Source organism: Molothrus ater, chromosome 8, assembly GCF_012460135.2.
Source record: "Molothrus ater isolate BHLD 08-10-18 breed brown headed cowbird chromosome 8, BPBGC_Mater_1.1, whole genome shotgun sequence".
In the NCBI taxonomy this organism is placed as follows: domain Eukaryota; kingdom Metazoa; phylum Chordata; class Aves; order Passeriformes; family Icteridae; genus Molothrus; species Molothrus ater.
Window position 1 is genome coordinate 1,631,905 of NC_050485.2, and position 15,653 is coordinate 1,647,557.

The following is a 15,653-nucleotide window of genomic DNA, read 5'->3' on the forward strand; positions in this document are numbered from 1 at the left end:
ACTTTTGAAAGACTGAGGAATTCTTAATGATACATTTCAAAACGTTTAACAGGAAAATCTCTGATGCCTAGCCTGTGTTATCCTTGCATAGCTCAATCTCATTATTATTTCTTAACACTGTTTAACTTAAATCACATAATTCTTTTTTTCCTGTTTCTGGTATTTACCCTTCTTTCCCAATAATTGTATAAAATAGCCACTCCCTGTTGCAGCCCCATTTTCTGGCTATAAGATTTCTCTCTTCCTCAGTCATTTCTTGGGCACTCAGATAACTTCACCGAGCTGGTAACCCCTGTTAATGCCAGCTGGAGTTCATCTTCTCTCATCACAAATTAACCTGCTGACCTCTTAACTCAATCCAGGTGAGGAGAGGAGTTATAAGGAACAAGAGTGCTTTGTTGGTCTCCACCTAAAAAGCAGTAACGTCTATAGGTATGTTGGGAATGGTTCTCTCTTCCTATAGTGAAGTTTTATATCACTGATGAAAAATTATATGTTATTCCTGGTCTCCTGGGGATGATTTAGAGAACCTGATTCCATTGTTTTTTACTAACCTCTTTTCTGATGCAGAGGATGGCTAGTTGAATACAAATGTATGTTACTTTGGTAAATTAATTTCATTATTTCCCCTATTATCCTGCCCCTTCTGCAGTAACAGCCAATGGGATTTCTTACAAGTTAGAATTCTCTCACTTGTCTTTGTGAATTTCACTTTTTCAGACAATTAATGTTGAAGTGATATTTTCATGATTTTACTTAAATTTCTGGAAGCTTAACTGAAAAAAAATCGTTTGAGTGTCTTTATTTAGGTAATTTTCTGATTTTAAATTATATATTCTATGCCTTCTCTTTCAAAAGTCATCATAATGGCCATTTTCTGCTCTGGATTACTTTTCTCACATTTCTTATATATAAAAACAGATATATATATTATAGCTATTATTATAAATATTATATATTTTATATATATATAGCAAAGCAAATAGCAAGTTACACAACTAAAATGCAAAGGACAACGTTGTCTTGGGTTTTTAAAAGAAATTGCCATATTTAAAAAATGAAGCTACTGGTATCAGATTTGCTGTCTGTATTAAGCATAGAGAGATTTGACTGCATTTTTAATCTATCTGCTCTCATGTAACCGTTTGCAATAATGAGAAATTCAAACCACTTGGGTTTTTCATGTTTCCTGACTAAAGGTTGGGATGTTGGGAACCAAGCAATGTGGTTCCTAGGAAACATTTCCTGCACGTGTAGCAATGGCAGCATCTGCAAATTCCAGCAGCATTTGGTGAAATTTCACAAATACCTGGGTGTACCAGGTGCCAGAGATGGAAATCACTTAGCCTGCAATACCTTCATCCTTGGCCGTGGTACAAGAGAAGAGTTGGGAACGAGTTTTCAGGCTCGTGAGAATAATGAGCCAAGGCTTTAGAGGTTTTTCCTTTGAAATGCACCCCCACTTGTTTGCTGGGCAGCAGATGAGCAGCAAGGGGCGTTCGGCACCGCAGTTGATTTTGCCAAGCCCCATTTCAGTGCAGAATAATCCTGACCCTGCTGCGTGCTGGGTTTAAAGCCTTGGGCACTCCCAACTCCTCCTCACTGCTTATCTCAAGGAGCCTTCCTGGCTATTGTTTGTATCAGAAGACGCTGTGGTCCCACAAATCGTTGCTGCTTTTTGCCCCAGCAGTTCAAATGAGGTTATTCTAGAGAAACACAGTGGGGTGTGACACGCTGACTTCACAGAACAGGTACACCTTGACTCATACTGGTCATCGGAACTTTAATCAAATAAAGGGAAAATTCAGTCCCAAAATCTTGTAACTAACACAAGCTGCCCTGCTGTGTTTATTCCCAGATAAAATCCAGAAATGTCTCTGTCTCTGATGAGGATCTCATGGAGTGGGTGAATGGCACACACAGGACTGGGTAGGAGCTTTTATATTCTGCTTGGGATATGGAGGGGAAGAAAAGGGAAAAATCACGGCAATTAAAATTTTCCCCAAAGGGTGAAGCTAATTTTAAAAACTCTTGATCTGATAACTCAGAAACTCTGCAGGAATGCCGAGCATCTCCCGTGCTTAGCTGAGGTGTTCAGTCAGTTGTTCAGCAAACGAGGGGCAAACAGCTCCCAGCCTGAGGGGATGCATGCAGGGGAGAGGAGCGGGGGAGCTCTCAGCTGAGATTAGATACAATCACAAATACTCGATTTGAGCGCACTGACCTCCTGAGCGTTCCGAGAGGGAAACTGGTGACAGACCAGGAGAATGCATCTCAGCAGCTGCTTGCTTGCTGTCCTTGGTGCTCACCAGCTCGTTTCTGCCATGCCAGCCTGCCAGCAGCGTCCTCCGTGTGCCTGAACGGCCCCACTCCTTTGAGATTCCTGTCGAGTAGAAGAGAAAATATCAAAATGAAACATTTTTGCTTAGCCTTTAGAGGCTGGATTTGCTGTCGGTTCAGCATCTCTGTTGCAGAACTACAAATTATTCACAAGGAAAGCTAAGAAAGCCCTGTCCTTTCCAGTTAGGCTGGAGCTGGGATGGACGTGCAGACTGGGATTTTTCTGTGCTGGTCACCTTTTCCAATGAAGGCTCTGCTGCAGGCTGGAAATTTATATCTCTTGGGAAATATCCTATTGAAGAGTGACATTGAAAGGACAGTGCACTTTTCTGTGAAGTGTCAAGTTTTATACGTTTTTGCTGGAGGTATTGAATGAACTGGAACGAGATCAGAGAAGGAATTGTTTTGTGCTCTTGTTTGTGCATTTGTAGAGTAATCTGATAGGTCTAACTCCTCACTGTTCCTTGTGTGACTCCCACAGAACATAAGGAGAAAAGCACTCAGAGAAGCAGCTAAAAAATGGGCAGATAGTCCCTGAAGCTGCTTTGATACTCAAACAGAATCCCTATGATGGAAGAGGGGTAGAATGGAATCTCCTGAAAATGTTCAGCAACAGCTTAAGGAGTAGGAGCAAAACTTCTGCAGTATTGTGGCCTGCAATAACCTTTCAAAGAGCTGGCCCAGCTTTGGGGAACTGAATTAGTTCCCAGGTGTAACTTATTTAGTGTTCAGCTTATTTAGCTCCTGCCTGTGGAGCTCCTCATGCTCAGCTTCTCTGCATGTCTGTAGCAGCTTTTGGGAAGGGTTTGAAGTGGCACTGGTACACCTGGGCTCCATCTACAGCTGGTTATTTGAGCATTTCCTGCTTATTAACAATTCTCAGAGTTGCTTACAATGAGAGACAGATTCCTGTCCCCAAGCTACCTGGCAAGCTTTTAGGACACATTTGTTTTTATTGAGTAATTTAAATTTGTTCACAGCAATGAATGTCAGTGTCAGCACGGTTCTGCTGCACGATTATTGAAGCCACAGATGAAACTGTGGCCTTGTGAGTAGCTGATTTCTGTTTGGCCTACAAAAGGTCAGGACTCTGGAGTGGATATTGTTTGCCAGGCACTGCAGTTGTACACAGGAACACACAACTTTAATGAGGATGGCAGCTCAGCAAGAGGCTGGGGATGTGCCTCATGGGATTCCTTTCTTTTGGAGTCCCTTTCTTCCAGTGTCTTTCATCCTGCCCCACAAACAGGGATGTAGGTTTGCAAGTCAAAGGAGAATCATTTTGTATTTCAGTGGTGCTGGCTTCTGTGAAATGTAACTCACAGCATGTGGTCATGCTTTGTTGAACTGGTTAGGACTATGTAGAATTCTGTGTCTTTTTATTTTTATCAGGCCTGAAAAGAGTGGGTGACCTAAAATGGTGCTTTATTTTGCACTGCTGTGGATAGGCTGCCAAACATGAAGAACAGTTTGAGTTTCTAACAATTTTGTTGTCAAACACTACTTTAAAAGTTATCTTCAGTAAGGTATGTGATTCAGAACTTACTTACTTACTTGCATATTCTGTTGTAATTGGGTTTTACCTGTTATCACAGTTGTTCCAGTGATAGCTCTGCTGATATATTTCAAGGAGGAAAAAGGGAAGAAAACATTTGTGCTCTTTGAAAGAGCTTTTTATCTACCTTGCTATTGTTTGCTTTTGATCTAATTCTATCTGTGTAATGATGATTGTGTAAAACTTACAGTATTTCATAATGTTTAGTACCTAATTCTAGCTGGCATTTAGCCCTTACCACTGACATCAGAAAATCCCCTGCCTGTTTAATGCATTTCCATATAAAACTCTTCCCAAGATGTTAATCCTGTATTACAAAAGCCCTCTCTCAGTAGAACATGTATTGCACTGACCTTAAATGCTGCACTCAGACTACTGATTGAACTCTCAGCAGCAAGGTACCAGGGCCTGGGATGTTCTTCAGAATCCTGATGCATTTGCCAGATCTGCTCAGATTGAATTACTTGAAAGGTATAATCTGTAAAAGCGCTTGTGCATGCAATTTTTTTCATACCACCCCAACATTAGTTTCTAATCATACTGTTTAGCAAGTACCACTGAACAGAAGTGTATAATTTTTTATAATAAGCTCCATTCAACTTAATTTACTCTGATTTTTTAATAATCTCTAAGCAGATTAGTTGGAAAGAACTTGGTATTTATTGTGTACTTCTTGGTGCTAAAGACTTCCAGCAGCAAAAGCTATTGCTTCTGTCTTTTAGGTGAGAAAAGAATTTCAAGAAAATAGGCTGAGCTGTGCTATATCCTCAGTCTTTTGAATTCTTGCATGTTGAATCATGGCAGGCAGATCCTCCCCTGATTCTAAAAGAGCATTAAGGCAGTTAATTTGAACAGGCTTAATTTTTTCTGTCTCAGTCAGACAAGACAATAGTTTGTGTTATTATAATGAAGTTAATAAAATAAATTGCATTAGTTTGTAGGGCTGCTGCTGTGGTCTTTGATATGGTTTCAGAATCAGAGACTTTACTCAAGGCTACTTTTAGCTTTTTCTCTACTGCCATCTTGCTTTAGCATACTCCATTGCTGTGCAGAGCACCAGCACTAACAGTGAGCCCATGCTGGGGTCCTCAGCTACATCTGGGGTTCAGCTATGCAAAAAAAGTTAAGAATACAGAAGCTATTTATTTGAGAGCTGAAGAGAAAACCAACAGTTCTGTCACATGGTTGCTGCTTGGATGCTCTCACTACCGGTGTGAGCACAGTGTAACCTTGTTTCTCTCACTCTGTGCTACCCCAGAAAAGCTCCTGGGGCTCAGAAGTGCCCTTGTGCTGGGTCACAGAAAGCAGGGTGGGGTCAGGGTGGCTGTGGGAGGTACAGGTACAGCCCAGCTGGAGCAGGGACTGCTGCACTTGCTCATTCCTGTCCCACCTCCTGCTCAAGGGGGTCACACAGGGCTGCTCTGGCCTTTACTCAGTCACAGCCTGGGAACTGCTGGGGCTGGGGGCTGCACAAGCTCCCTGGGCTCCACAGCCACGCTGCCCTCAAAGCTGAAAGGTTCTGGGGATGGCAAATCTGAGCCTCTGCTGTTCCACCAGGTGCCTGCTGTGTTTCATTGTCCCACCACACTCTGCTGCTGCCAGGTCCCTCCAAAGCTGTTTCTCCTCCAGGTTCTCCAGGAGCCATTCCCTTGGCTGTGCCTCCAGGGCAGGTGCTCCAGGCCTGCCCATCTTGGTGTCCCTCTGCTGAACTTGCCCCTGTTCCTCAGCTGCTTCATAGACTCTATGATTTATTTTTGCCCCTGAAATTGTTCTACATTTTCAGCATCCCACAGACACATGCACATCTCTGTGATTTCCTTTGGAGGCTTCACCTTGGTCTGTGGGATTCAAGAACCCAGTATCTTCACTGTAAGTGTTCTGCCAAACTGGCTTTTGAAAAAAACATTTACTATTTACTGAGTCCTCTGTAATACAGTGGAGTTGCTTGGTTGCATTGTTGGTCTTCTGTGACATCCTTTTGGCTGAATTCTGGATTAACTAAAACATGGAAAGGGTGTTTTATAGCACTAAAGCCATGGAGACAGTTTTGGCAACTGCAGACTAAAGTCCTGGAGTTTAGACTAGTGCTATTTAATTTGCAGTGTCCAAACAATTCCTCTGAGACTTCTTATGGTGGTAAAGATGCTGTTTTTCATTTCTAAACAGGTTTGGTTTGTTTTGTTTTTCCCTGTGGACCATAAATTGCAGTCTAATGAAAGGGTGCAGAAAGTTATTTTCTAGCAAAGGGGCCATCCTAAAAGTTGGATATCCACTTAGGGAGAGTGGAAGGAAAAGTGTGCACATCCATCAACATCCCAGGCTTCCCAGGCAGGCGTGAAGTTGCCCCTATACCATTACTCTTGTTCTCAGCTGAATTAAAAACCTCCCTGCCATGGGATTTGTCCCAAAACAAGATCTGAGACCTGCTTGGTTCCACTGCATTGTGTGCTGGTGGCTCCTGTCCTCATCCAAGGGAGGGGCCTGGGGCTGCACGGGGTGGGACAGGGACAGCTGTTGCCTGGGGGTGAGCTGTCCCCAGCTCTGGCCCCCTGAACTGGGATTTGCTGGAAAACCCCTGCAGGGAGCTGTGCTCTCCTTTGAACAGCTCCTCTGAAACTCTGGGGTGTGACTTCCCTGGGCTGGAATAGGTGTGAGCTGAAGTGCAAAGTGAATTTTGGTTCGTTCTGGGGAGGGGAAACACGACCATAGGTACATCTTACCATTGTATTACATTGTATGCTTTTCATGTCTGCCTTTTATGTGACAGCACACTTCCAAGCAAAGGAGGCAGCAGGGATATTGCAGCAGCTGGAGCTGCCCTTGAGCTGTACAGGCACAGGAATGCACAGCTTCATCCCCATGCTTTTATAGTCAACCTTTCACTCCAGAGGTGAGTACCTGGCTAACCCCCACTGCTGCTTAGAACAAAGCTTTGGACATTAAAGAGCTATTGGAGTTTCTGAGATTGATTGCAGAAGAGAGGGCACAGCTGGAGAGCAGTTTTAGTGGGGAAATGCCAGGGTTGTGAAGGGGAATTTTTGGATGAGGCCAAATGCAAAAGCTGTGCTTGTGTCAAATTCCTGTAGCAGTGGATGGCAGCACCTCAGGACAGTTAAAGGAGTTGGAGACACTGCCAGTGCCTTGTTTATTCCTGTTCTGTTTGGCTCCATGGTGGTTGTTTTGCACCTTGCTTGGGCCTGTTTAGTTTTATGTTATTTTTTATCTCCTTGCAATGAACGTTTTGAATCAATCTGTTTTTACCCCCAAGCCTCACACTAAATGCTGAAACAGTTAAAGCTGACTTCCTTGCTATCAGCTGTGCTCTGTGTGCTCAATGCATACATGAATTGACTTAAAAGGATGATACGTTATATGAAAAATAATGATCTGCAGTGCAGTTGCTCATAGTTGAATTTTTCTGCCAGTTTTGCAGTGAATGCCCCAAAGCTGGATGTGCTTATGCAGTTCTGCTTGTTGGCTTTTGTGCCAGCTGTGGGTGAAATGCAGATCCCTGGAGACCTTGGCTGTGCTCTTGAACAGTGCATTTGGAGCTGCATTCCTGCCTGTGTTCAGGCAGTGCCTGTGCAGCTTGAAACCTGCTCCCAGGATGGGCTCAGCATCCACCTGGACACATCAGTGGCCTTGCTAAGAGCTGAAGGGGTTAATCTCTTTGGAGGTCAGAGAGACACATTCCAAAGGCAAAAGCTTACCCACTGTGCTCTGTGGTGGTGTTCACAGGGGTCCCAGGATGAGGGAGGAGATGAGGATCTGACTCCATGTTTCAGAAGGCTGACTTATTGTTTTATGATATGTATATATAATATTAGAACTATACTAAAAGAATAGAAGAAAGGATTTTATCAGAAGGCTAGCAAGCAAGAAGAAGAATGAGAACAAAAGCTTGTGACTGAGAGTCTGAGCCAGCTGACTGTGATTGGCCATTAATTAGAAACAACCACATGAGCCCAATCCCAGATGCACCTGTTGCATTCCACAGCAGCAGATAACCATTGGTTACATTTTGTTCCTGAGGCCTCTCAGCTTCTCAGGACGAACAATCCTAAGGAAAGGATTTTTCATAAAACATGTGTGTGACAGTGCTCAGTTTAGGGAAAACTGTACCCACTGAGTGTATTGCTGTGTGACCTGTTCCTGTCTGGGCACTTGGGCAGAGCTGGCAGGAGAGAGCTCTTCCTATTCCCCCTCAATCTTGCTTTGTTCTCACCATATCTGCCTCTGGGCTTTTTATTAGCTGGTGAAAGAAATGATGGCTCTGGGCTGCCATTAGCACTAAGATTAGAGTAAGGATTTCATGATGCCTCTTGGGTAGGAACCTCAGAGAGCACTTGGAAGTCGTATTTCCAAAAATTCATAACAATTGCACTTGGGAAGAGGCTTTCATGTGTTGTTGGGAAGGCAGAAAAAGTGGTTGGCTTTTGCTGGTTTTGTTTACTTCTTATTAAATTGCATGGCATCATCCTTTGAAAGTTGTAAGTGAATGAAAAGTTAATAAGAACTTAGGATAAGTTAATCACAGAAAGTTTAGGACTGTAAAAACAGAAATTGTGACCAAATGGAGGGTGCTGTTTGCCTAAATGTGCTGATTTGGGAATGTCTGTCCTGGCAGGAATCAGTAGGTACAGAAATCTGACATCTTCATGTGCTTGTAGCTTTGATGTCAACTGAAGAAGTGTTGGTGGCCTTAAACTGATACTTAATTGTTTCTCTGAGGGTTGTACAAAGTAATCAAAGAACAGATATTTGCTGTTGCTGAGAGCTTTTGTTTGTTTCAGTAATAGATAGAGACATGACAAGACTTGACAGTTTCATTTAATTGAACCATTTACTCTTTGCTTCAGTAAAAGGATGTTTCTGAAAACAGGACCTAGTACAGCACTAGTACAGAGTACTTGTGCCAAAATAGAGTTTCTCTGTTATAGACTTACATTTGAAAATGTTAATTTTAACTGCCTTTATAATCTACATAGAATTTTTATTCTTTAATAAGAACACATCTTGTAAACTCATTAATGTTCAAAAAGAGTTTTGCTAGAGTTCCCAACTTTCTATGATGTTCTTATTAACATTTTATTCCTTAAAATTCTTTAACTATACTATGTGATTTTTGCTGTAAAATGTGACTGTGATGTACTCTAGTCTACAGAAAATTCTTTAACTATACTATGTGATTTTTGCTGTAAAATGTGACTGTGATGCACTCTAGTCTACAGAAAATTCTTTAACTATAATATGTGGTTTTTGCTGTAAAATGTGACTGTGATGCACTCTAGTCTACAGAAAATTCTTTAACTATAATATGTGGTTTTTGCTATGTGACTATGATGCACTCTAGTCTATAGACAAGCAGAAGCCTTGCAGTTGGTAGCAGTACTCCTCTTGCTTATGATCTTCTGCAAAAAGTGAATTACATCAAACAAGCCAAGGCTCTCATGCAGAGAGGCACAGGATCTGTGGCATCTTTTGTATAATCCATTCCATGATAGATTCTCCCAACTCCAGAAATACCAATCTTCTATTTCCACATGCTGTGTCTTCTCTGCCCATCAGATGTTTTAGGGTTTTTTCTGCAATGGATTTACTCCTAGTCCTTTATTGTTCTGCAGACAGTTTACCTGAACTCTTAAGAAGTAAATTGAGTGCTGTTGTAACAAATGCCTCTCTGTTCAATTCCCCAGAATTAGCCTGGGTTTCACCCAGATAAACTTGTCTTGTGTGTAATTTTTCTGAATAGCCTGAAGATGCACAAATTCTGCAGCTGTTAAACAACTCAGTGAAAAATGATAATGCTCACATTACAGAAATGGAACAAAAATCACTTTGTGCTAGTCAAGAATACCCAGAGGCTTTTCTGTGGGCTGAGTTCTGTTACCCAATGCTCACATTACAGATGACTTCCCACACTGTGACCAATAAGTGCCCCAAAAAGGGCATTCTTGGGTTTTAGGTGTCCAGGTAATGAGCAGAGTTTGAGCAGACCTGTAAAGCAAACTGAAGGATAAGAACAGCTGAGCCCTGGCCAGCTGCTTTAGTTCAGTGGCTCTGCAAAACCTGCAGAGGTGGAGGGTGGGAGGTTCAGAGGTTTGCTGTATTCACCCCAGCTGGGTTCTTTGCTGCTGGCAGTGCCCTCACAGAGGTGTGAGCAAGGCCTCCTGAGCCTGTAAGACAGCAGGAAGGTGATTGTCGTCACATTTATGCAGAGTAGGGAAGTGGGCAAGGCATTCTGCAGGGGCTTTGATCTGTGAAAGGACAGATACCAAGGAGCTGTAATGAGAATGGTGTTCTGCTGATTTTGCATCAGACCTATGAGACACAGCTTGCACAAATTGATAAATCTTCTCCATGTGCAAATCTAAGGGATGCAGCTTTTAAGTACTTCCAATGAACTTGGGAAACTATTTGAAGCACAACAACAGTTATTTAGCTATGCAAAGTAAATCTACAAAGATTTAATAAAACTTGATAGACACTTAGAGGGTGCTGCCTGGGCCTTTACCCACACTGCTTATCAATATCACCAATTCTTGCTTTCACAATTTCAGATTTTATTTCAAAGTCAGGAGAGAATGATATCTAATATTTATGTTGTTAGCATGTGAGCACTATTGACTCTGAAACATTTTAGACTTATGTTCAAACATGATTTTAGATTTTTAAAAATTCCTTCAGTATCAAGCTAGCTTTTGTTTAATGCTTTGAATATTATTCTGAAACAGCCTTCCCTGAATGGAGGCACTGGATTTGATGCTGCAGAACAGATGCAGACAACAACAGCAAGATAATAACTATAAAGATAATGAACAAATTTTAATTACAGTTGGTATTTTACTCCTTAGCAGCCTGGTGCTCTGCAGGAACAAATGGTCAAATTGGCAGCAGCACGGTGTGCCCACAGCAGACTTCAGACAGCAAACTATTCACAGGAGTCATTCCTGAATGCTGATGGCCTTTCCCATAGAAAAAGAAAGCTTGCAATGGTTTCTGCACCTGCAAGGAGTTTCCTAGCAACACCACTGAGGAAACTGTATGCCAGGATTTTCTTTTCAGAGTTCTTTTTGTTGAATATAGCAGCAGTTGTAAAACAAAGGTCAAGAGCAACTTCAGCCCTTCAAAGCAATGTTGTGTATTACATTCACTCAGAGGAGTGTTTGTGTTGTAGTTCTCTGCCTGGAGGATAAATATTGGGTTACAGTGTCACCCAATAGACGAGGGTGGTTTAGTTAAACGTGAACACAGCTTAATCTAAAATATCACTTTTTACTTGGGGGAAATTCCTGTTAGTGTTTAACAGTGGGTTATCCTTTGAAGGAACCAGGAGAGCACAGAACATCACAGAAGAAAGGGGGGTTGATTTTTTTGTTTTGTCTGAGGAGGTGTCTGCAGTCACTTGTCTCACTGTGTGCACAGACCTCAGGTGAGTCCCTGCTTTGTGCCTGCTCATCAGTAACTCAGGGAATTTCTTATTTCAGCTACAGCACCCACAGCTACTGGGTCAGGAGTACTTGCTGGGCTTGTCCTCTGCCACCTTGGGGAGAGCTCAGAGTTTAGCTGGGTTTTATGGATGGGGGAGTTCAGGTCAGGGACTGAGACCCTTTTCAGCCCTCTGGGCTGGGGTTGCAGAGGTACTGGGGAAGATGGGCCACACTCTTGGTCCCTCCAAACTTCTGCTTTTGTCATGCAGAATAAGAACAATGTTTTTGTCTCTTACCAGGACAGATAGTGAGGTAGCCTAAAAAATGCATGCAGTTGTAATAAGAGTTTTTGCTCTCTACCCAGTTTACTAAATAATCTCTAGTTCTAGAACCTAGTCTAAAAGTGGCATTTTACCATTTGTATTCAATTTTATGTGCAAGACAAGGCACAAAGCCTATTACTTGTGTTTTTTTTTCCTTGTGTTCTGACTTGGTGAAAACATTTTGTACTTAGATCATTGAATGTTGACCTTCCCCCATTAGCTACTTGGAGAAATACAGGTTCTGCATGGTTTAACGTGTAAGCAGTCTTCTAAAAAATCAGCAGTCATCAGAAATAATTCTCTCTCTCAGCTCCTTGTTTATTAATCTAAATTATGGCTTTGGCTGGATTTCCATACCAAACAAACCACTGTGCTTAAGGCAACCTCTGTTTCCTTCATTACAAAGGCTCTTGACAAGTGCTAGCACCACCTCCCTCCTCTCAGAAATACTTCTGAGTAATTTGCCAAAGAAAATTAGCTGAGGATAAGGGAAATTTTCAGTGGAAATCTTTCATAGCTAATTGAAAAAATTATGCACTGTTCCATTCAAATAATTTTGTTTTCTTTTAGGTGATGTGACCCCTGCTGTCATGAATCCTCTCTGCCAGCCAGGCTCTGTTCCTTTGGCACAAGGAATATGCTGGACCATATCAGACTTGAATGCAGATCAGGTTGTGGTGACTCAGGAGACTCTAATGGAGCAGTTAAAGAAAAATTTCCCAGGTAACTTGTTTGTTTCTCCCTCCTTTAAAAAGTGGCTGTATCATCAAGCCTGAGTTTCAGATGTTGGACAAGGGATCAGGGAATGCTTACAGGCAAAGTGCAGGAGTACAGTTAACAGGGAACTGGTGGATAAATGAATGTGCAAACTTCTCATCAATCTGTGAGTGTCACTGCATTGATTTGAATGCAATCATTTGCACAGATTTCAATAAATCTTTGAGAATTGGAGGGAACTGGCTGTAGTTAGGAGTATGCCCTTTTGGGGGGTGGGAAAGCACAGATGTGGTATTTAGGTGCTAGACATGGAACAGCATAAAATAGACTGTTAGATCACAGAGACTTGTTAAGTCCTCCTCTAAGAGACAGGAACACAGCTGACTTTGACTGCAAAGGGACTGGGTAGGAGTCTACATCTGGTGTTTGCTATCAAAAACTATAACCAGCCTCAAACTCAGGTTTGTTGGTCGTGTTCTAACTCTTTTCTTCCTGAAAGGAAACTACTTACACTAAGTGATCTTTAGTTCTTCACTTCTAGCCCAGTTGGTTGGAGCATGGTGCAAATAATGCCAAGGTTGTGCATTTGGTTCCCATACAGACCACTCACTTAAGAGCTGGACTTGATGATCCTTGTGGTCCCTTCCAACTCAGAATATTCTGTGATTCTGAGGGGGGGTGCAGCCACCTCCCTTAATATCTGAAAAATATCCCATTTCCCTTAGATCTGCAATATCAAAGTGTTACTGTGTTTGAGACTTTGAGAGGGCTCATTCTGGCCCTCTCAGGAGGCTGCTTTGTTTGATACTGAGCTGCTTCTTTTGACTCCTCTTAATCTTACAGCTCTGTGAATGTTACAGGCTGATCTGGTGGGCATTTTAACCAGTGGGAAAAATATTAATGTAACCCCACAAAGTGGCACAGAACCATGCCAGGAATGACTTGCACTCAGTAAGTGCACTGTGATAACCACAGGGCAGATTTTATAGGTCAGCCAGAAGTATCATTCTCAAAGTTTGTAGGGTCTGAAGGTATTTTTGCTGAGTTTTCACCTTGCTGGAAGTTCTTAACTTGGTGGGCAGGTCAGCTGTGACTAGATTAAGGACTCTGAGACTGTGACACCTGGTGGAAAACTGCAGCTGAGACCAGTCTGAGTGAGGTAATAAATTGACATCTGACCAAACCACACCAGAAACTTCAGAGAGTGATGAAGCCCCTGATGGATAACATGCCAGGAGGAAATGCTTTGAACAAGAGGTTGTTTGGTTTGTACCTGGCAGAAAGTCTCTCTCATGAATATCATGTTCTGACAGACACAAAGGCAACATCTTTGCTCCCTCACAGTGGTGCTGCAGTGGCAACACAGCTAAATGCTGCACTATTTCATTTTCAGTTGATTTCAGGGCTGTTGGATGATAGAGATCTTTTGGCCAGCACCCATTTTATTTGAAAACTTGTTACTGACTTGATGTATCTGTCTCTTTGTTCTAGGCATTGCAGTGCCCTCCCACAATGTATTATATAATATCCTTGGCACTCTCATTAAGGAAAGAAAAATCTATCATACAGGGGAAGGCTATTTCATTGTGACTCCCAACACTTACTTCATCACAAATGATGCCACAGAAGACAACAGAAGGATCCTGTTGGAGGACAGCTGTTCATCACCTTCCATCCCTGACCTGGTAAACATTAAGGCCTGTGCAGACCTAGTGAAAGCAAGCATTCCTACAGTACCCTGTTCCAGATCCTGCCATTGCTTCCCTGGCCAAAACAAGCTCTGTGAACAAAGGCAAGGGCAGGTGAGGATCCATGGATCTAATGGAGAGGGACAGGGAGGCTGCAGTGAATTGAGGGCTTCAATTAGAACTCAAGGCATCTCCACATCTGCTGAGAACCATTCCTGGGACACCATCAAATCCCTGACGTCTCTGAAAGCAAAACTGAAAAGCAAAATGCTTGGCCTTGGCCTTTTCTGGAGAAGTGGTTCTAAGAAAGAAAAACACAAGAAGGAGTACTCCACTTTTTCAGGCCAGTTTCCTCCCCAGGAGTGGCCAGTCAGGGATGAAGAGGACTTGGACAACATTCCACGTGATATTGAACATGAAATCATCAAGCGTATTAACCCCGCTCTTACAGTTGATAATTTGATTAAACACACAATATTAATGCAGAAGTTTGAGGAGCAGAGAAAATGTAACAGTAAAGAGAAAAAATACATCAGTAATGGTACCTCAGCTGAAGTGCCAACAGTCAGGCAAAACCATCTTTCAAAGAACTGCATTCAGAGGGCACCAAGTAAAACAGCAAAACACACCAGGAAAACCAAATCAAAGAGGGAAAAGCAGATGAGCAGGAGCAGCAGGAAATCTCACAGACAGAAGGTAACATCCCAGAATGTGAAACTGGAAGAGAGCTTTTCCCTGCCCATCAAAACCCAAGAGCCACCTGCTGCAGCAGTGGAATCCCATGGGATATACAAGAAGCAGATTAAGAATCCTTTCCAGGGTCTGCCATGGAGACCTCGCAGCTTTCCTGCCAGGGGGCACCAGGCTGCTGGGAACAGCCAGCTCAAGGGACAGACTCACAAGGAAGGAAGGGCTTTCCAAAGGCCACGGCCCTTGGCCCCCTCAGGACCCTCTGGCTGTGAAACTGAAAGGCTGGGTGCAGAAAGTGAGGCTGGCAAAGCTAAGCAGAACAACTTACTCCATGCTAATAGGTCTGAGCTTCAACTAAAGCAAGCCAGTCTCAGTGAAAATGCTGGTTATGCACAAGGCAGTAACCTGCAAATAGGTAACAGAAGCAGACACTTGCTGGAGAGTAATATTCCTGAAGAAAATGTCTATAAAAGAACAGTAAAAAAGAAATCCCCTTGCTCCTATATTGAAGATAGTGGTGTGTGCAAAGAGGATGAAAGATTTCCATCCTACCTGAAAGATGAGCATTGCAGATGCAAAGCAGACACTGTATGTGAGCTCTTAGATCAAACAGCCAGTGACTTTCAAAATGTCCATCTTTCACATTGCACAGCCAGTGTTAATCTGGCCCCCCAAAATGGTGTGAAATACAGACCAAAGACTGATAAAAAGAGTGAACCTCTATTTAACCATGACTGTGCCAGCCATCCTGGATCAAGGGAGCTGGAAAGGGAAGGGTTTACTGTTAACTCCCATCTTCTGTACCAAAAGGGACTGTGATGGTGACACCTGCACCTTGTCACATCTGGATGACAATTCTGAACAGCTGTCCCCTGGCCATGCCTTGTCAGGCACAGGAGACTGGAGCCCA

At 42.7% G+C, this 15,653-nt stretch overlaps 1 protein-coding gene across 1 annotated transcript; it reads left to right on the forward strand.

Annotated features, from left to right (window-relative positions):
• The first annotated feature begins 6,741 nt into the window (after positions 1-6,741).
• On the forward strand, positions 6,742-15,653 carry STOX1 (storkhead box 1). Its single transcript, XM_036385731.1, has 3 exons — positions 6,742-6,785; positions 12,219-12,371; positions 13,857-15,653. The coding sequence occupies exons 2-3, from the start codon at positions 12,239-12,241 to the stop codon at positions 15,560-15,562; spliced, it is 1,839 nt and encodes a 612-aa protein (XP_036241624.1). The 5' UTR covers positions 6,742-6,785; positions 12,219-12,238; the 3' UTR covers positions 15,563-15,653.